We start from the raw sequence: 18919 nt of genomic DNA, 5'->3' as shown, positions 1-18919 counted from the left end.
ATTAAAATATTGTGATTTTGCTTAATTTTGACAACCTAAATCAAATATAAATCTAGAAAAGCACACGGAAGTCATAAATTATACCACGTTATGACATCTAAACAGCATATAAGAGGGTCAGTTTCACTTCATCTCGACCAGTTCTGTCTAGATAAATAATAGTACAAGAAGAATAAGATAATGATTTGGCACATCGACATCCCTCCCTCATCAGAACGTTTTGTTTTATTTACTGTAATTTACTTGTACTGGGACTATGCCTCCATTGCGGTGTTGTAACGTTTTGCCTCAGCATACGTTGGCTCTCCCACCACCGCTCATCACCGCTGTAATTGCAAGGCTTTTATTTGCGTACGTGGGCACTACTTTCAGGGAGTAAACGTGACGGACGTGGTGTGAAGATTTGGGGTTGTGCTGCGGTCGTGAGAAAAAACTAAGATGGCGTCTCGTCAAGAAAGATAGGATGGCCTGAAGAGAGTGATGATGTTGGTCGGAATATGATTGATAACGACATAAGTGATAAAGTTTGAGACTCTTGTTTACTATTAAACGAACCTCGGCCACCCATGTTTTGAACCCGTGTTGTTTGGCAGAGCGGAGTATATGGAGAACCGAGGCTGAAAAACGGTCAACTTTGCTAGCAACGGTAGCTAGCCAACTGGACCGAGCACAGCTGGCCAACGCTAGCTAACCACCAGTCACCACAACAACAGAGGCAGGAGAGCGGCCACCAGCCCTATCATACCCCGGGACATCGAGGTGTCTTCGGGTCAGTTACGGGAATGCAACGAGACATTGTAGTGCTAAGGGGTCAACAGATAATGTGCGATTTCTTCTTGCCCATAACATGTATAAGAGTAGCGTTAACTTGCTGGTTGTTACGGTCGATTTGAGAATGTGGGTTGGCTTGTCTGCGGCTATATTGTTGACTTAGTTTCCCCAGCCACCCAGTTAACGTTGGCTAACTAATGCTAGCTAGTTACCTAATACCGTGGGCGATGGGACTGAGCTGAGAAAAAGTGGAGGCCTCAGTGCTAACGTTAGCTGTAAGCGGCGTTATCTCCTCTGATAGATGAACAATAGACACAAATAGTTTTCATGATTGCCGGAGGAGGGGAAATGACTGACACCTAGCTGACCCACCATACAAAACTGAATTAAGGGAATCTTTTTTTTCTTTATTTTTCTCGTTATGGCTGTCGCTGGAAGGTAAGGTTAGTTTTAACGCCAGTTCTCCCAAGTTTAGTAGCTAGTAGCTAACAGTTGTCAGCTAACAAATTTGTGTATTAATGAGTGAATTTAACAACAATGACATCTAAGTGTGACTACTTGGTATCCTCACTCGAGTAACCGTGTATTTGTTGTCATTTGTCTCACAAAAGCTTTCTAATTAATCTAGTCCAGCCCACTTGCGAGTAGTGATGCCTGCATGGCCTTCTATACCTTAGGGTTCATGGCCTCCACGCCATTGTTTGTCTGAAGGCCCATTCAGAATCAGATAGATGGGATACATGCCACTGAGGTCCCAGCATCAAGATCTTTTGGTTTTTGATATGACTTGTATAGGGAATGTCTCAAGACACATTGAATAGAACTCTCTTCTGTGACTCTTACACTTAACACACATTTCACAAAGCAGTGCTTATTGCTCAAATGCTTGCAAAAATGTTTCCATCACCTTTGTTTTTGAATTATTTGATAGTTGTTCTGTATTGCAACTGATAAAGCATCACTAAAAACTGTCTCCCCTTCCACAGTAGGTCTTGTTGACTCACCAGAGCATGGCATTTGTTTTGTTGTTTCTGATGTTGGGGGAGGGGTTTTTAACAAGGATCACTTTGAGGGCAACAAAATCCTCATTCTGTGATTCCCCATGTTTCCTGTTATTGACAGTTACCTAAAATGTTGAGTGAACTGATAAACCATGACGAATATAGAGGAACTAACTGTTGTACTTCTAAAGCTGGCAATTTTACGATGCTGTGCTAGGCCAGGAAGTAATGATTTGGCAAGTGTAAACAAATGCTGTAACCTTTTGTACTAAGTTTATGGTATGTTTTTTTTCTCATACTCTGGGCCATTTTACTTAACATTGAGTATTTCATTGACTTTGTTATGTTGCATCAGTCCACAGATACTTTGGTATAGTTAAATGTAATTTCTGAATACAAAATGCTGACCAATTAACAGACTTCTTTAGTATTCACTGTTTTTCTTTACACCCATCAAAACTATCCCACAATATGTGGAGGTCATTATTTTGTAAAGATGTGAGTTTAAATTGCGTGCAAGGTTTTAGGCTTTTAAGTTGTTCTCTACAAAGTAACAACAAGATTTTTATACACAGGATGTTCTCTGGGATGTTGTGTGATATTGTTGTACCCATTAGTGAGTCTAGCTAGATTTAATTAACTTGTTTTGCACTGTCGATCTTCCTGTTGTCAGGGCAATGGAAGGGGAAGAGTTTGTACCTCCTCCGGAGTGTCCAGTGTTTGAGCCGTCATGGGAGGAGTTTCAGGATCCCCTGGGCTACATCGCCAAGATACGTCCAATTGCAGAGAAGTCAGGAATCTGCAAAATTCGACCTCCACCAGTAAATATTTGCTTATGCTTGGGTTGTGTTGAAGAAATGGCATGTTCTCTGTGTTCTGTGTATAACGTGTGACATTCACAGGGCCTAAAGTACTTATGTAGAATTATTAGGTCCAAGAAACACTAACTTGCTGTGTAAGTTTTTCAAGATTTTTCACTTATCACCTGAGGGCTCCATCAATTCTGGTGACCAGAGTGATATAGATCTATTTTTATCATTTTGTTTTGCTTTGTCAGGCTTTCTTTGAGTTAGCGGGCCTTACAAAACATGACTCTGTGATCCTGTATAACCAGTCTGACAGAGTTAGTTTTCACATGTAGTGCTACTCTAAATGTGAACATGTCATTTTTAACATTAATTTTGCTCTGTGCAACATTAACCAAAAAAGGCCATTAGATGAGATCAAATGAATGATTCCCATGGATGTCTGTGTTGTTGCAAAGGCAAAAACAATAAGTTAGCAGTGTTAAATATAGATTTACAGAAAAACTAAACAAAAAAGCTGTCTTTAAAAAGTAATTTTTTTTATATATATACACCAGCTAAAACAAGATTTACACCCATGTTCAGTTGCATTTATGTTCCATAAATTACATTTTATGCTTCTCTCATAACCTATATCATTAGCTAACAGCTATAACAAGCACAGTATAAACAATACACCGCATGGTTACATCATAGAATAAAACATTTAACAAAAGTAAAGCTGTTTGCAGCATAGGATTGAAGGGACTAGTGGAGGAAAATGCAAATGGGGTAGGATTGCAAATTAAACCTTTCTCACTGTTCATCTTCAGAGCTCAGTGGACATAAATATACAGTTATACATAAAGTAGTAGTTCTACTAAATGCAAGTCACATTACTGACAGTGCAGCATTTTTCCTATATCATCTTGCAGGAATTATAATTTCCTCAGAATTGATTGGTTAGATGATAGGCATTTAATAGTTGATAGTGTGAATTTCACTTGCTTTTTAATACGCGGCTTTGGTTATCCCTCACAGTTAAAGCTGAGCCAAGTTCTTGAGCCTGAAAGACAGGGTTAAACCAGGGTTAAGCCTAAACTAAGCTCACCATCTGATTAATCTCCCATGTCCATGTTCATTTGCTTTTTTCAGTAAGCTCTTTGAATGATAGAGGTTGGCACTGAAGCAGAAATTACTTAAGTTGTTGTTTTAGCATGTAGGCTTACAAGTTCAATCGTATATCTTTGCTCCTACACAGGACTGGCAACCACCATTTTCAGTGGAGCTGGACAGCTTCCACTTCACACCCCGTATCCAAAGGCTGAATGAGCTGGAGGTAAGTTCTTTGTCTTTACTTTTTTGACAGATTTTCATGGAGCTGGCCATAGTAATCATGGTGGTCCCTCATGCATCTCCTTTTAGGCGGAGACCAGAGTGAAGCTTAATTATTTAGACCGCATTGCCAGGTTTTGGGAGATCCAGGGATCCTCCTTGAAAATCCCACACATTGAAAGGCGTATCCTCGATCTTTTCAGCCTGTCAAAGGTGAGTGTTAACTGATTTTTACTCAGAGAAAACATTTTTAAAGTAGATGTTGTTCTTTGTTCCCTTTTCTATGATTTGCTAAAATGGTATTTTTTCCCCCAGATTGTGACAGATGAAGGAGGTTTTGAGATGGTCTGTAAGGAACGGCGTTGGGCTCGAGTGGCCCAGAGGCTTGGCTACCCTCCTGGCAAGAACATAGGTTCTCTGCTGCGCTCACACTACGAGAGGATCGTCTACCCCTTTGAAATGTTCCAGTCTGGTGCCAGCCTGCCGGTATCACCACACATTCTTTGCTCTCCTCTTTGTGTTACCAGGGGTGATCAATTATTAGTTAGGAATCTTACTGTGGTAGGTCATGTGCATGATGTCGGGACATGTTTTAAATTCTGTGTTTTTATGTCATCTCTAGCATTGCAAGCCAAAGCACTATGATGGTGAGGATGTGGACAAAGAGTACAAGCCCCACTCCATCCCCCTGCGACAGTCTGTGCAGCCATCCAAAATGAGCAGTTATGGGCGCAGAGCAAACCGCTGCCAGCCTGATGTGAGTAACACTACCTATCCTTACTTGTCATTCAGTAAATTTGCATACCTGATTGCAGTAACACTGCACTGAACTGTACTTTATCACTTAAATAGGTCTTTGGATGACATTTCCAAATGTGCCTTGCCGCCTCAAAATCAAGAAAAGGTTTAATTAGAGTGAAATAAAATTTTAGTTTTATATAGCCGCTTTTCAAGACCACAAAATTTGTGGCAATTTAGTGCAACTGATTTGTTAAAGGGGAATTTCTTTCAGCAGCGCTACATCATTAAAGGTGTGACTTTCAACCTTCACATGAATTTAATGACCAGGTATTCAGGTTGTCCTTATTGTTTTATCAGTGATGGGTTCCCACAGCACTTAAATCACATAACAAAATCACCACTGACAATAATATCTGTATTTGTTGTCTTAATTATTGCAGTCCTATAATCACAATTTCATTTGACAATACATTGATGTTCTGCTAATTAATGCGCAAACTACAGTGTGTTTTTATGTTGTAATAGCAAAGAAATCTTTTCTTTCCAGGACTTTAATCAGTGTACAGTAGATATATACGTATTATTTGGTGATCTGAACTGAGCTGCAAACATAAAAGACTGACTGTCTCTTATGATTTTTGTTAACATTAAAAGTTTTATTACCATTTAACAGTTTTAATATCTGCCTTCTAATCAGCCAAATGAGTAGCAACAGAGTTTCTATCATTACAGGCTAACAAAAAGTCAAGCCAAGAATCTACACACAATCTTCTAGTGTGTACCATACTGTCTTGTTATTAACTGTGTCTCTGTGCTTATCCATGTGCCCCTGGTGCATGAGTTACAGTGCAGTGTTGGGAAAATGTGACCGTGCACTCAGAGCGCATCCCAGCTTGCTTAATTTCCATCCTGCCATGCTGCTGTGCTTAATTCTGCTGTTTCTGCCCTCTACTTCGTGGCTTATTTCATTCTCTGCTTTGTTTCATCCACTTTTCTACCATCCCTGAAGTAAGAACACAGCTGTTTATTTCATAAGCCACATATTTTTACAAAACTTTTTTTTTTTTTTTTTTAAACCTTAATGTTGCTAATACACAGCACAATGTCTGGACCACCCTTACATTCTGTTATCTCATGCTTGTTACATGCAAGCTAATGATGCTTCATTTTCTACACTTAACCCCCTACATTTTTTGTTTTGCATTTTTAGTTGTATATATATATTTAGCTGAATTAATAGGAACAAAACTAAGTTTGATTCAGATTTTTGAAAAAAAAATGTGTCTTAAGATTTCATCAGATGATTGACACTAACTGAAAAATAAGTAAAAAAGTAAAGTAATTGAAAGTAATGGGCTTCCATATGAAATCCAGTGCATTTGCTATTCGTACATTTTTTGTTTTCATTACTTAAATATCTTATATAGGGCAGTACCAGGTTTTAGGTTTTAAAATTTCTTTATTAATCATAACATACAAAAGGATCCAATTTCAGATCCAGAAGATAGTTTTTTGATAATGTTGCCATTAGCTGGACATAAGCTTACTTCAGTAACATGTCAGTAGCCAGGCAACATGCATGTCACAAACTTGCAAAAACACCTCTCCAGCCTCATTTCTGTTTGGTTCCTAAGCTGCCCCATTCCAAATAAATCATGTTGGTGCTACTGCAGAATCACCCATCAGTTGTTGGTGACAACGTACAGAGTCAGCATCAATTTAAGAACAGTCATTATTTTCCAAGTAGCATTTAATCTAGCTTAAATTTTCAAGACATTGAAATGTATCAACCGATGTCTGGCAACATACTGTTCTATCAGACTGCAGTGTAAACAAAACTAATCTTAAATGGTACAAAACATTACTACATATCCCATAAATGCAAAAAATACTTGACTGATTTTTACCAACAACATCTGGAGGAGAATTTGAAAGTAAGACCTTAGTATCTGGATCCACAAAGTTTCCTGTTGGACTTAATATGTCCTACGTCAAATGTGACCCTTGTCTCATGATGTGTCCCAGTGATATTTCTCCTACAACTACTGGCTCTGTTCTCTCCAGGCTCTCTCCCTCCCTCTCTCATCTCCTTTTTTCCTCTTGTCTTAGTTTATTGTTGCTGTTATTGTCTCCCCTTGCAGGGTCCAGAGGATCTGGCCCCCCATCCTCTCACCACTGGCTCTCAACTCATCTCTGCGGTACTGCCTCTAGAGCATATGAGCTCACCTCCCGCCCCCGCTCTCTTCCTGCCTCTTTTCCTAGACCACCTCACCCCTTCTGAAGTTGTCTAGATGTTTTGTTTTTTTTATTTCAACTAACCACTAAAACATTTTCATTAACATGCAGTCATACCACTGATGTGTAGTGGGTGGCAACCTATAATAGGCTCACATGACTGCCATAAAAATCCTCTGTGACATTATAACAATACGTACACTTTGTTTTCTAGAGCAGACAATGAACAAAGAGAGGAAATTGTCCCTGGCCTGTTCTCATCTTTTTATTTAAGCTGTTTGTTCTTCATGAACAGGCTCTAGAGCAGTTATTAAAAGTTTGTGGTCTTATGTTGGATGAGATGATTTGCGGCCTTGTCACCATGGTTTCAGAGATCATAATATAGATTTAAAATTTATGAATGTAAGCAAATTTAAATCATAGTGCAAAGGTTGCTGAGGTCTAACATTTCGAATGTCTTAAATGTCACAGTTCACTGTAAACTCCTGAGGAAACATTTCACTTTATCCCAAATTGCCAAACAGTTTTCTAGTCGTGGTGTTTGGCTGATGCGCTCTTTAGCTTTCTCTCTTTCACTCATGCTCTTTCTCTGTGGTTGTACTTGGCTTGGGCTGTCTGTGTGCCTTTGCACTTGTGTTGTTTTGCCTTGCTGTCAACTCACCACAGCAGCTAAGACTTTGGCTGCATGCGTTCTCTTTTGGGTGCACTCACACAGAAGACCCCAGTAGTTTTAAGTTAATAGGCTTTCGCTAACAGAGCATTATGGTCTGATGACAGATGGTAAAATATTAAAGCTCTGGAGTGTTACTTTTTTTGAACGCATAATTGTTGTTTTACTTAGTGTCTCCCTTGGCCAAACCCTAGGTTGATTGCCCCCCACCATCAAGTCCACCTGATGTGTTTTTTTTGGTCTACTGCTTTCAGTCCCCATCCCACTTGCATAGTCCCTTTGTCAACAAGTCCAAATGCACATTTTCAGTGTATGCAGGAAATATAGAACATCGTATGGGAAGCCAGAGTAACGCCTGCATGACTTAAGGTGCAGCTGCATGCAAGTGGAAAAGTTCAAAACAAACATGCCCCCCATGGAAAAGAATCTCAAATGGTACCTTGAATGGCATTGTATGTGTCCCACTCTTGTGCTGTGAATGGCACTAATAATGTGGTCATGACATGCATGCAAGGATTTTCTTGCTGTGGGAATACAGGTTGTGTCCATGTAGGCTACTGGTTTTGGCTTGTTTATCAGAGTGTCCATGTTATTAAACTGTTAGCTCTCCCAGATGAGGACTAAACTTTCATAGTGAAAGCTCCTTAAAAGGGATGTTAGGAGAGTTATGAGATGCAACATGTTCTAAATATATTAAAACCATGAATTTTGTTCTGCTTTTATGTTCTTTTCAGTTCTAATAACTCCTTACTGAAAGTGACGTTAAGATCTGTGTTTCCCTCTACATTGCCGATGTTTGCAATCATATGGACGACTGGAACTAGTGCACAAAACTGTTACCAAATTAGTGAAACTGAAACGTTATAATTGTGCTAATGCAAGGGAGGAAGTCTAAAATGATTAAAGCGTTCACTTCAACCATGGTTCTTAACTGCGGGAAGTGTGCCAAAGTAAGTTACTGGAAACAAAAGTAGGGATGAGTGATTGGTGGCCAGTAAGTAAGAAATGAAATTATAGTTTTTGTCCTGATAATGGAATTTTAGCTGATAATTAACGGCTGATAATGTGGAGTATGCTGCAGACTAGAGATGGAACTCAAGACCCGGTTCTGAGTGGTGATTTTTTTGCCTCTCTCTCTGCTCACTGTCGATCACCATTTACACAAGGGTACAACTTAACTCCTCAAACACACACATAGATAGACACATGGAGGCCCGCACAGTGGAGGGAGGACACACAGCCCGCACAGGGAGAACAGAGGAGAGAACGATGCCACAAGAATGTTAGCCAGTGTAATATAAAAATGCTTTTGCCCGTTTTAAATCACACTTTTTGAATTGCTGACTATGGTATTATACATAACATGCTTTTGTAAATAACAGAACAACTCCAACTCAAAAATACTCATAAAACGAGGATGTTCACCTTGTGCATAGTTTTATATTTTTCTTTTATTCAAATCACTGTTTTCTAACCCAAACAGCACACTAAGAGCACAAATCAGGATTTCATAAAACCTGGAATCAAAGTCCCTAAAATCTGACACCTTATCCTAACTGTATGGTTGCAACTGCTGGTGATTATGTGTTATGGTGGTGGGTCTTAATCTTGAAGCTAACTTCTCCTTACTTTCTAACCTGGCACAATCCTTTCTTGTGATGCATTGCTATGCTCTCATGTTTTAACTGTTCGTTCTGCATTTGGCCTAGAACCCTTTGCTTTGCTCTGTGTGCTTTAGAGAGAAGTTGTCGTCCGTCTGTCCCCTAATGATGAAAATGTACTTTTATCCACAGCCTGAGCCAACAGAGGAAGACATAGAGAAGAACCCAGAACTGAAGAAGCTACAGATCTACGGTGCAGGGCCGAAGATGATGGGACTTGGACTGGTGGCGAGGGATAAAGGCATCAGGAAGAAAGGTAAGTGCCGTGACCACAGCCTCATTAAACCACTCTCTTGGACACATGCAATGAAAGGACTTTAAAGTGTGGCAATAGTAACCCTGGAAGTTGGGAAGTAACACTGGACCACAACAATTAGTTTCGTGCAGCCAAAGTAGCAGTTTAGATAAAACTATCCTGCCATGTCGGAGTCCTGTGCTGTAAAGATTTTGCTGTCTGTGATTACAGACAACCTTTGATTCTGATCACTCCGTGCTCTCCTTCTTAGATGAGCTGCCTCAGACTGTTACCATCAAAGAAAACGTGTCAGCTGGTCCTGGTGATACCCCAGTCAAAGCAGAGCCACTGGAGCCTCAGGAGAAGCAGAGTGAAGGGTGCACATCTACTCCCCAAATGCCTCCACCCAGTGTCACAATTAAATCAGAAGTGAAGAAAGAAGAACCAGAGGAAGAGGACGGGAAAGACAACGACGAGGAGGAAGATGATAGAAATAGACCCTGCACCAAAATGACCATGAGGCTTAGACGCAACCTCAACAACCCGCAGTGTGTAAGTACACCATGGGATGCACTCAGATGGCAGTCAAAGTTGAATTCAGTGTAACAAAGTTGAGTTGATTATTTAAAAAAAAAAAAAAAAACAAAGGTAGTGAGACAGAAACACTGTTTACATACATATTTGTCTGATAAATTACCACTTAGAAGTCAGATGATTTTATAGGGCTAAAAACACAATGCACTGTGCTCTTTATTACTTGTCACTCTAATGTGTTTGCAGTGTTTTTATCTGTGACAGAACAGTGACTTCTATTTCCCCCACAATATAAGCGCTTGAATTGTATCTGTGCTAGAGTAGGTTAGCAGTGCTCCATGGGGACACTTGTGGTTGTCTGCACTGTCGCTCATCCAGCTTCAAGCCCAAGAACCAATGTTTTCCACTTCTCACTGTTTTAAAGGTGGATTCCTTTGTGTGTCGAATGTGCGGTCGGGGAGACGATGATGAGAAACTCTTGCTGTGTGATGGATGTGACGATAATTACCACACCTTCTGTCTACTACCCCCACTCACTGATCCTCCCAAGGGGAACTGGCGATGTCCGAAGTGTGTGGCAGAGGTAGGGAAGATTGTTTAAAAGCGCTTTGTTGTGTTTGTAATATTCATGGCATGCTTTGTTAGGTTTTTCCCAACCCACAACATTTCTCTCTGTTTTGTTTTTTCTCACTTACAGGAGTGCAAGAAGCCAGCGGAAGCATTTGGCTTTGAACAAGCTACACGAGAGTACACTCTGCAGAGTTTTGGGGAAATGGCTGATGCCTTTAAAGCAGATTACTTCAACATGCCTGTCCATGTAAGCTCACCCACACAAGACATCACCTATTCATTATGAAGCACAGCTCTACCCTCACTGGTGATGAAAATGAGAGACTAATCTCTGGCTTGTGTGGTTTTGCCTGTTTAGATGGTTCCCACTGAGCTTGTGGAGAGAGAGTTCTGGAGGTTAGTCAGCAGTATTGAAGAAGACGTGACTGTGGAGTACGGAGCGGACATACACTCCAAAGAGTTTGGCAGTGGCTTCCCAATGAACAATGGCAAGAGGAAGCTCACAAAGGAAGAGGAGGTATGTGCATTGTTGTTTTGTGAAAGAAAAACTGCTTGAATCACAGTCCTGAATAGAGTGAGGTTCTTTAGATAACTTGAGTTGAAATCTACTCAAGGAAAATTAGTAAATAAGATCTAAAATGAATTCAGGCCATTATAAGAACACTCCTCAGTTAAGATGGTACCTGTAATCTGTTCACAATCAAAGTCCAGTGGTTATTTTTAGCTCACTCTCATCCCTCCTCTGTCAGGAATACGCTCGCTGTGGCTGGAACTTGAATGTGATGCCAGTGCTGGAACAGTCACTCCTGTGCCATATTAATGGAGACATCTCTGGGATGAAGGTGCCATGGCTTTATGTGGGCATGGTGTTCTCAGCTTTCTGCTGGCACATTGAGGATCACTGGAGCTACTCCATCAACTACCTGCACTGGTACAGACAGCTTGTTGTGTGTTTGTGTTGGAGTTGTATGTGGTTGGCAGATTTTAATGTAGACTATGATGATGATGATGATGATGATGATGATGATGTGTGAAACGGTGTTTCAAGTGAAATAACATAACCTTCCCTCTATGTTCTTCACTTCCCATATAACCTTCATCTGAAGGGGTGAACCCAAGACGTGGTATGGAGTTCCCTCTGTAGCAGCTGAGCGACTTGAGGAGGTGATGAAGAAGCTGACGCCAGAGCTGTTTGAGTTTCAGCCTGACCTCCTGCACCAGCTGGTGACCATCATGAACCCCAATATCCTTATGGCTCACGGTGTACCGGTCAGTACTCTCACATAAATGCACGTAGCAGAAATATGGTTTGTTAAAAAGTTTTCTTATCGCTACGTTTTCTGATTGGCAGGTTGTACGCACCAACCAGTGTGCGGGCGAGTTCGTCATCACCTTCCCCAGAGCCTACCACAGTGGTTTCAATCAGGGATATAACTTTGCTGAAGCTGTCAACTTCTGCACTGCAGACTGGGTATGTCTCTTTGTACTGTCTCAAGGTGTCATTTCACACCATTCACAAGGCTGCATGATCAAACTGATTCCTCTCTCTCTCTCTCTCTCTCTTTTAGCTGCCTGCCGGCCGTTCCTGTATTGAGCACTACCGACGTCTAAGGAGGTATTGTGTATTCTCCCATGAGGAGCTCACCTGTAAAATGGCCGCCAGCCCAGAGAAACTAGATCTTAACCTGGCTGCAGCTACACACCGGGAAATGTTCATTATTGTTCAGGAGGAGAGGAAGCTGCGGAAGGGTCTGATGGAAAGGGTGAGACAAATAAATAAATCTTGAAGAATGTTTATTTCTCCATTTATTCATTATATCTGTGTAAGCGAATGATAGTTCAGTTTGGTGTTGTGTCAGATTTGTTTCACATTGTGGTGTTGTTATGAGAGTACAGGAAAGACTCTGATTGTTTAATAAAACCTATGTGTTGTACCTTCAGGGAATTACTGAAGCAGAGCGTGAGGCGTTTGAGCTGCTGCCTGATGATGAGAGACAGTGTGATAAATGCAAGACCACCTGCTTCCTTTCTGCTCTGGCCTGCTCAAACTGCCCCGAGCGTTTAGTGTGTCTCTATCACACTCAGGATCTGTGCAACTGCCCCACTGAAAAACTCTACCTCAGGTATGAACCTCTTGTGCAGCTATTTATGTGTGTATCCTTTGCAGTGATTGGCCATAATATGCCACATTGAAATTTTCTGTCTAAACCTATGTTAATCTGTGCTGTTATTCTGTTACTTTACAGGTACAGATATACCCTGGATGAGTTGTTAGCCATGTTACACCGATTAAAGGTTCGATCGGAGTCGTTCGATTCCTGGGCCAACAGAGTAAAAGAGGCACTTGAGCAAGAAGAGGGAAATAAGATAGGTGGGAAAGCATCATAACTGAATCGTTTCAACATAAAAGTTGTGATTATAAAAGAACATGCCAAGACTTATTGATTTCTGAATCGCAGGAATTGATGACCTGGATATGCTGAAGATGGAAGCAGCAGAAAAAAAGTTTCCAGATAATGAGCTTCTCCGGAAACTAAACACTGTTCTTAAAGACATAGAGCACTGCCAAAAGACAAGTACTGAACTCCTCAGTGACTCAAAGACCAGGTAAGAAGGAGCACTGAGTTAATGTTTACACTATCTGTTCAGTTACATGCACTGACATATTGCTGTCTTTTAGTGAAAGTAAGATGACCTTGGCAGAGCTGAAAACTTTGGTAGAAACAATGCAAAACCTGCCCTGTGTGATGAACCAGCTGGAGGAAGTGCAGGTGAGAAATTATGTCAGTCAATAAACTAGCTCGTATTTTCAGATTTTAGTGTACTCAAGGTTTACCTCTGTGCTCTCTGACTTTCAAGGCGGTTTTGCGGACAGTGGAGGATTTCCAGAGCCAGGCTCAAGCACTGGTCAGTGACAGGGACTGGAGGAGGGACGCTCCACCACCTGAGCAATTGCAGACGTTGTTGGAGCAGGGGGGCGAACTGCCTGTGGTGGTGCCAGAGTGTAGTTTACTTCAGGGCCTAAAGGAGCAGGGTCACTGGCTGACAGAGGTGAGGCGCACCCTGGGCACAGAGGGAGGTGAGAGGCAGGAGGTGACATTGGATGTGTTGAGGAACCTGATGGAGGCAGGCTGCAACGTGCCCCAAAGTGTGTCTGTTGAGACAGCCATGGCAGAGCTTCAGGAGCTGCTCACAATTGCAGAACGCTGGGAGGAGAAAGCACAGATCTGCCTAGAACAAAGGTAGGACAGGCAAGCCACACCATACATTTTTCTCTATACTTCACCTGCGGCAGGAATTATTATCATTTCACAACGAGTCTATCCTGTTTTGATGGTGTCAAAGTTTCTTTACCATGGGTTTGTTCTTCCAGGCAAAAGCACCCTCTCTCCACCCTGGAGGCAATAGTAAATGAGGCCCAGCTCATACCGGTTAAGCTCCCCAACATCCTGGCCCTACAGGGCTGTCTCACACGAGCACGGGCCTGGGTAACAGACTTAGAGGAAATCCAGGTAAAAAAAAAAACAACAACAAAAACCTATGGTGTTTTTTAGATTGGCCCTGAAATATACTGTACTGACATTGCTATTGATTCTGAAACTGTTTGTTATTACTCATTCTTTTTTTGTAGAATGGGGAGCATTACCCGTGCCTGGATGACCTAGAGGGCCTGGTGGCTATTGGTAGGGACTTGCCTGTCTTCATGGAGGAGCTAAGGCAGCTGGAACTGCAGGTGGCCAGCGCTCACTCTTGGAGGGACAAAGCCAGCAAGACCTTTCTGAAGAAGAGCAGCCAGCACAGTCTGCTAGAGGTGGGCAACATGGAGGAAATGGGAAATAAAATTAAACTCCAATAAACTGAATTTCTGACAACATTTTACAAAATTAAATTATCTGTCTACTTAAATCAGTGCAGCATTCCACTTTAAAAGCTCATGGTAAGACAGCCTTCATGAGAGCATGCATTTAACTCCAGTGTTGATGTTGCAGGTATTATGTCCATGTGCGAAAAGGAGAGAAAGACGAGATCGGATGGAGCCATTGGACGAGCCATTAGATGATTCTGATACCAACACTCTGGGCCTTTCGGCTCAGGACCTGAGGGACCCTGCAGCTATTGTAAGTTTTCTCAACATGTCTTTTTAATCACTTTAAGATTTAGTTATGTTTCTTTGTCCGAATAGTGGTTGTTTACCTGATGTTTGCCTTGACTATAGGTGATGGCATTCAAAGAAGGGGAGCACCAGGAGAAGGAGGCACTACTGAGGTTACAGAAATTGAACATGTGTAAATCTGGACTTAATGCTGCAAGTTACAAGGAGGACAAGGAGAATGGGAGGTGGGATGACACCATGGAGACAGACACATCCAGCCACTCAGAGAACTCTGTAAAAGAGAACGGTAACAGTAACCACACCTGCACCACCCCCCCTCAGTCAGTGTGTGTGTGCGCCGGGCAGCCTCGTGCCCCTCAACTCCGCTGCCATCTGTGTAAGGACTGGTTCCATGGTGGCTGTGTTCCCTTCCCCTCCCTGCTCCCCTCCTCTGGACCTCCAATTAACCCCCTGTGCTGGTGGGACTGGGACTCGCGCTTCTTGTGTCCGCGGTGCCAGCGGTCACGGCGCCCTCGCCTGGAGACTATCCTGGCGTTACTTGTAGCCCTGCAGAGGCTGCCGGTGCGTCTGCCTGGAGGGAGAGGCGCTGCAGTGTCTCACAGAGAGGGCCATCACCTGGCAGGGCCGAGCCAAAGAGGCGCTCGAGACAACAGAGCTGCAGCAGGCTCTTCAGAAGCTGCAGGAACTCAAAGAGACTCTCCATCATGAAGCAAAGAAAGAGAAAGATGTGGAAAAGGAGACAGAAGGGAGCTCAGTGATAGTTTTATCAGACTCTGAGGGAGGGGAAGGAGAGGACGGAGTCATTGATCTTACAGAGGAGAATTCACCTAAAAAGAACACCAAGGAAAGCAACGGCACTCAGGTTTACACCCTATTCTTTTCTCTCTTTATCCTAATGTTAAACTAGAAATAAGCTACTAACTCTTGACTAACTACATGCTCTGTGAGTTGAATAACAACTGATAATCTATGAATTTCATTACTACTCCAGACTTAATCTCTTTATCATACTGTGTCCACCTCGCCCCAGTTTTTTTACAATGTTTGTTTTCCCGCAGGCTGGATGTGAAAATGGCATCAGCAAGAAGTCAAATGTTACAGGTAAGACGGTGTGTTAATCTCAAAATAACGATCAGAAATGGCATCAGTCACTCTGTCCCACAGACACCAGTCCTGACAATGTTTTCTCTGCACAATTCTCAGGTGTTGGGTCTCTGCTGCCCCTGCTGCCTTTGCTAAAAGGCCAGGTAGTGGAGCTTTCCCCGGCCACCAGGGTCCGGCTGGAGGAGCTACAGCTGGAAGGAGATCTGCTGGAGGTGTCCTTGGACCAGACGCACATCATCCACAGAGTCCTCCAAGCTAACTCCGTTCCACCCAGAGAAACGCTGCACACGCTCATTCAGGTCAGCAAAAGAACCTCTGACCTTTTTGGGGATTATTCTCATTTATTTCTTTAGGCAAACACCAGTGTTGCGATATTCAAAGACAGACATAAAACATGTAACATTAAACTGAACAATAGAATCTCAAAACAAAAACTGTAACAGTGCAAACTACCCCTAAAAATAAGGAGCCACATTAATACACAAATATACAATGGAACAAATAAATAATAAGAATTTTACACATTGTATTTTACATTTACATATTATACAATACATGTTTTAGTATGTTGAAAGAAACGTGTTACAGTAGCATGTTGTGTGTGCATAGAGGATCACGTTGGTGCTGTAGGGAATGCCTCTCGTCTTCCCTCATTCCATTGTGACTGAATGATTGATATGCTGAGGTATAGATTCACTATGTAACTGAGCTACACTAACCTTCCCAACATGTTTATTAGTGAGCTCTAAGGATGGTGGTAGAGCTGTTTTTCAAATGTGGACAGTACACAATCAATCGCAATCATGATTTTGGCTTTCCACAATTAAATGATCCTGATCGTCTGCGATATTGACACTTTAAATGTTTATTCCGCTTGTTGAAAACTCTGCCGCATATCAAATCAAGCGCTCCCTAAACTAACAGCCGTCCACTGCAGCTGCATGCACACCCTGCAGCGGCAGCAGAGAAACAGCAGAGAGTAGACTGACAAAACGAGAATTAAATGTCCCTCGAAGCAGATCTTCATTCATTGTTCAGAGGTGTTTCGGATTTAGGGCGAGTGGTGTTTATCAGGAATGAATCATACACAAAGACTGCATGAGATTTGCGTCTATCGCCGCGAAGCAACACAACCTATTAGTTCAACCACCTGAAAAAACACCACAAACTGCAGTAGGACGAATGCATGAAGGCCGAGAGGAATAACGTCGCAAACATTACCTCACTGAATCCCCGTCTCTGCCCAGCATCGATTCCTCCATAACTGCAACATTTTACAGCACGTCATAATATCTGTCCAGCTCCCAACGACAGACTGAAATAATCTGCAATGGCATTTCATTTGGCCAGAGGTATGTGTCCAATATACACTGGGTAAAGATGGTGCTCTGTTGTTTTAATTTTGGGTGAAAGGTTTTGGTACAATTTTATTTATATTTTGCTTCTAGAAGATGAGCTGTGTATAAAGACGAGTCTTCAATTTGCAGGATTGTAGCACATGGAAGTGAAAGCAGTGCTCTTTTTATTCAGTGTGAAAGTGCAATAAAAATATTTTGTCCCCAAAATCTATATTGTATATATATCTATATTATTATTGTAAACAATAATTGTGGATATCATTTTAGCCATAACCGTGCAGCTGCTATCCCAAGGTCCTAACACCATTTCAAATGTTTTTCTATCATTTACTTGTGTCAGGTTGCTGTGTTTACCAGTATTTTACATTTCTGCCTAGTTCTCAGTTGCCTCTTCTCTAATGCTGTTGTCCCTTCTCTTTCTCTCTCTCAGATTGAGCTTGAAGAGCAGAGACGAACCAGCCGCGGCCGAGCCAAGGACTCCAAAAGGAAGCGAAAGAGCCACAGAGGTGGCAGTGGGGAGGGAGCAGGAGAAAGGTCACTGGACGCCTCTGAGTCAAAGAAAACCTGCCCCCTCAGCCACAGCCCCTCCCCTCACTTACCTGTTCAGACCCAACCAGAGGTAACAGCCCCTTGATTTCATTTTTGCTTTAATTACACCCTTTTCATTGTCTGGAAACAGCTTTAAAGTTTTGAATTTGTTCAAAATGAAGTATCAGTTGTTTTTTTTTCTTTGACAGATTTTGTGATATAGTCGACGCTGGAGCTCTGTTTAAATGGATTAGTCAGAGGAGTTGAAAGGACAGAGCATTTCTGTGCCAGAAAACCGTGTCAAGTTATAGAAAGATGCAGGACATCCCCACCCACCCAACCCCCGTACCCTTCCTTCTCATTCTTCATTCGTACATTCAGACACTAACAGAGCAATGACTCTTCTTCTACACTCCACTGTCTCATCCTTAACTCAGACGTATCTTCACCCCACCCAAACTTTATTCTCCACCTCCCCTGGATCCATTTTCCCCTGTGAACATGTTAAGACTGTGTTGGACCGATGTGGGACTTAACTGTAATAGGAGTGTCTGTGGTCTAGAGTTGTCTCTGAGGTCAGTCAGTATGCTATGTTATCCCAACTGTATTAAATGCTAGTTCAACCGAAGCCTGTCTCAGCACCGGCAGTCACAGTTTCACTTCACTTGAGCCCACTCATTGAAGTTGGATAAGCTATGGGTTACTTTAGACAGTTCTGTTTGGGCATGAATCCTGAAGCTGAGGTACAGCAGAGGGTTTTTGAAAGCTGATCTTAGATAACAGCATCGTGGTTACACTTGTATTTTTTTAGTTGTATTGAATCTTGTGTTTGATGCTGTTTTGAGGGGGGAATATGCATTTTGAGTAAATTTTGGGAAGTGTTAAAAACAGGCATTAATGTTTTTGGTGCTACTTTCCCAGAATGGATATCTGTACCTCTTGGCTTTGTCTTTCTCCTCCCTTTCCTTCACTTGATGCTTTTTTTTCCTTCCTTTTTTTTATCTCCTATCTTCTTGACTCCATGTTTTATTCCTTTTCAATTTGACCTCTTTTTCTCCCTCTGTCGTTCTCTCTTAAGATTAAGGTAACTTCACTGTAACTCACTTTGTCACAAATTATTTTGTTTTCTGGGTTCAAATTATATTATTATTATTATTATTATTGATATTGCAGACACACAGTTGTCGTGAGTTTGTGTATAAACTTTTCATTTTAATGTTGCCTTTGTTTCTTTTCACTCTTGTTAGAAAAATAAAGGTTTAGAATTGTTTAGGATA

At 41.8% G+C, this 18919-nt stretch overlaps 1 protein-coding gene across 1 annotated transcript; it reads left to right on the top strand.

The window, feature by feature from the left end:
- The first annotated feature begins 795 nt into the window (after positions 1 to 795).
- Positions 796 to 18917, top strand: kdm5c (lysine (K)-specific demethylase 5C). The gene is given in 29 exon segments (XM_051071366.1): positions 796 to 1209; positions 2446 to 2593; positions 3819 to 3896; positions 3983 to 4105; positions 4208 to 4378; positions 4515 to 4649; positions 9332 to 9455; positions 9706 to 9986; positions 10393 to 10551; positions 10666 to 10785; positions 10897 to 11055; positions 11288 to 11469; positions 11645 to 11807; positions 11890 to 12009; positions 12107 to 12301; positions 12480 to 12661; positions 12785 to 12909; positions 12998 to 13145; positions 13219 to 13309; positions 13398 to 13780; positions 13912 to 14050; positions 14170 to 14349; positions 14528 to 14656; positions 14755 to 15225; positions 15227 to 15514; positions 15711 to 15753; positions 15856 to 16055; positions 17545 to 17733; positions 17852 to 18917. Coding segments are annotated over 29 exon segments (4752 nt in total). The 5' UTR covers positions 796 to 1192; the 3' UTR covers positions 17861 to 18917.
- The last annotated feature ends 2 nt before the right edge of the window (positions 18918 to 18919 follow it).

Source organism: Lates calcarifer, linkage group LG6 (genome assembly GCF_001640805.2).
Source record: "Lates calcarifer isolate ASB-BC8 linkage group LG6, TLL_Latcal_v3, whole genome shotgun sequence".
In the NCBI taxonomy this organism is placed as follows: Eukaryota; Metazoa; Chordata; class Actinopteri; family Centropomidae; genus Lates; species Lates calcarifer.
This window is presented reverse-complemented; position numbering and strand designations above follow the sequence as displayed.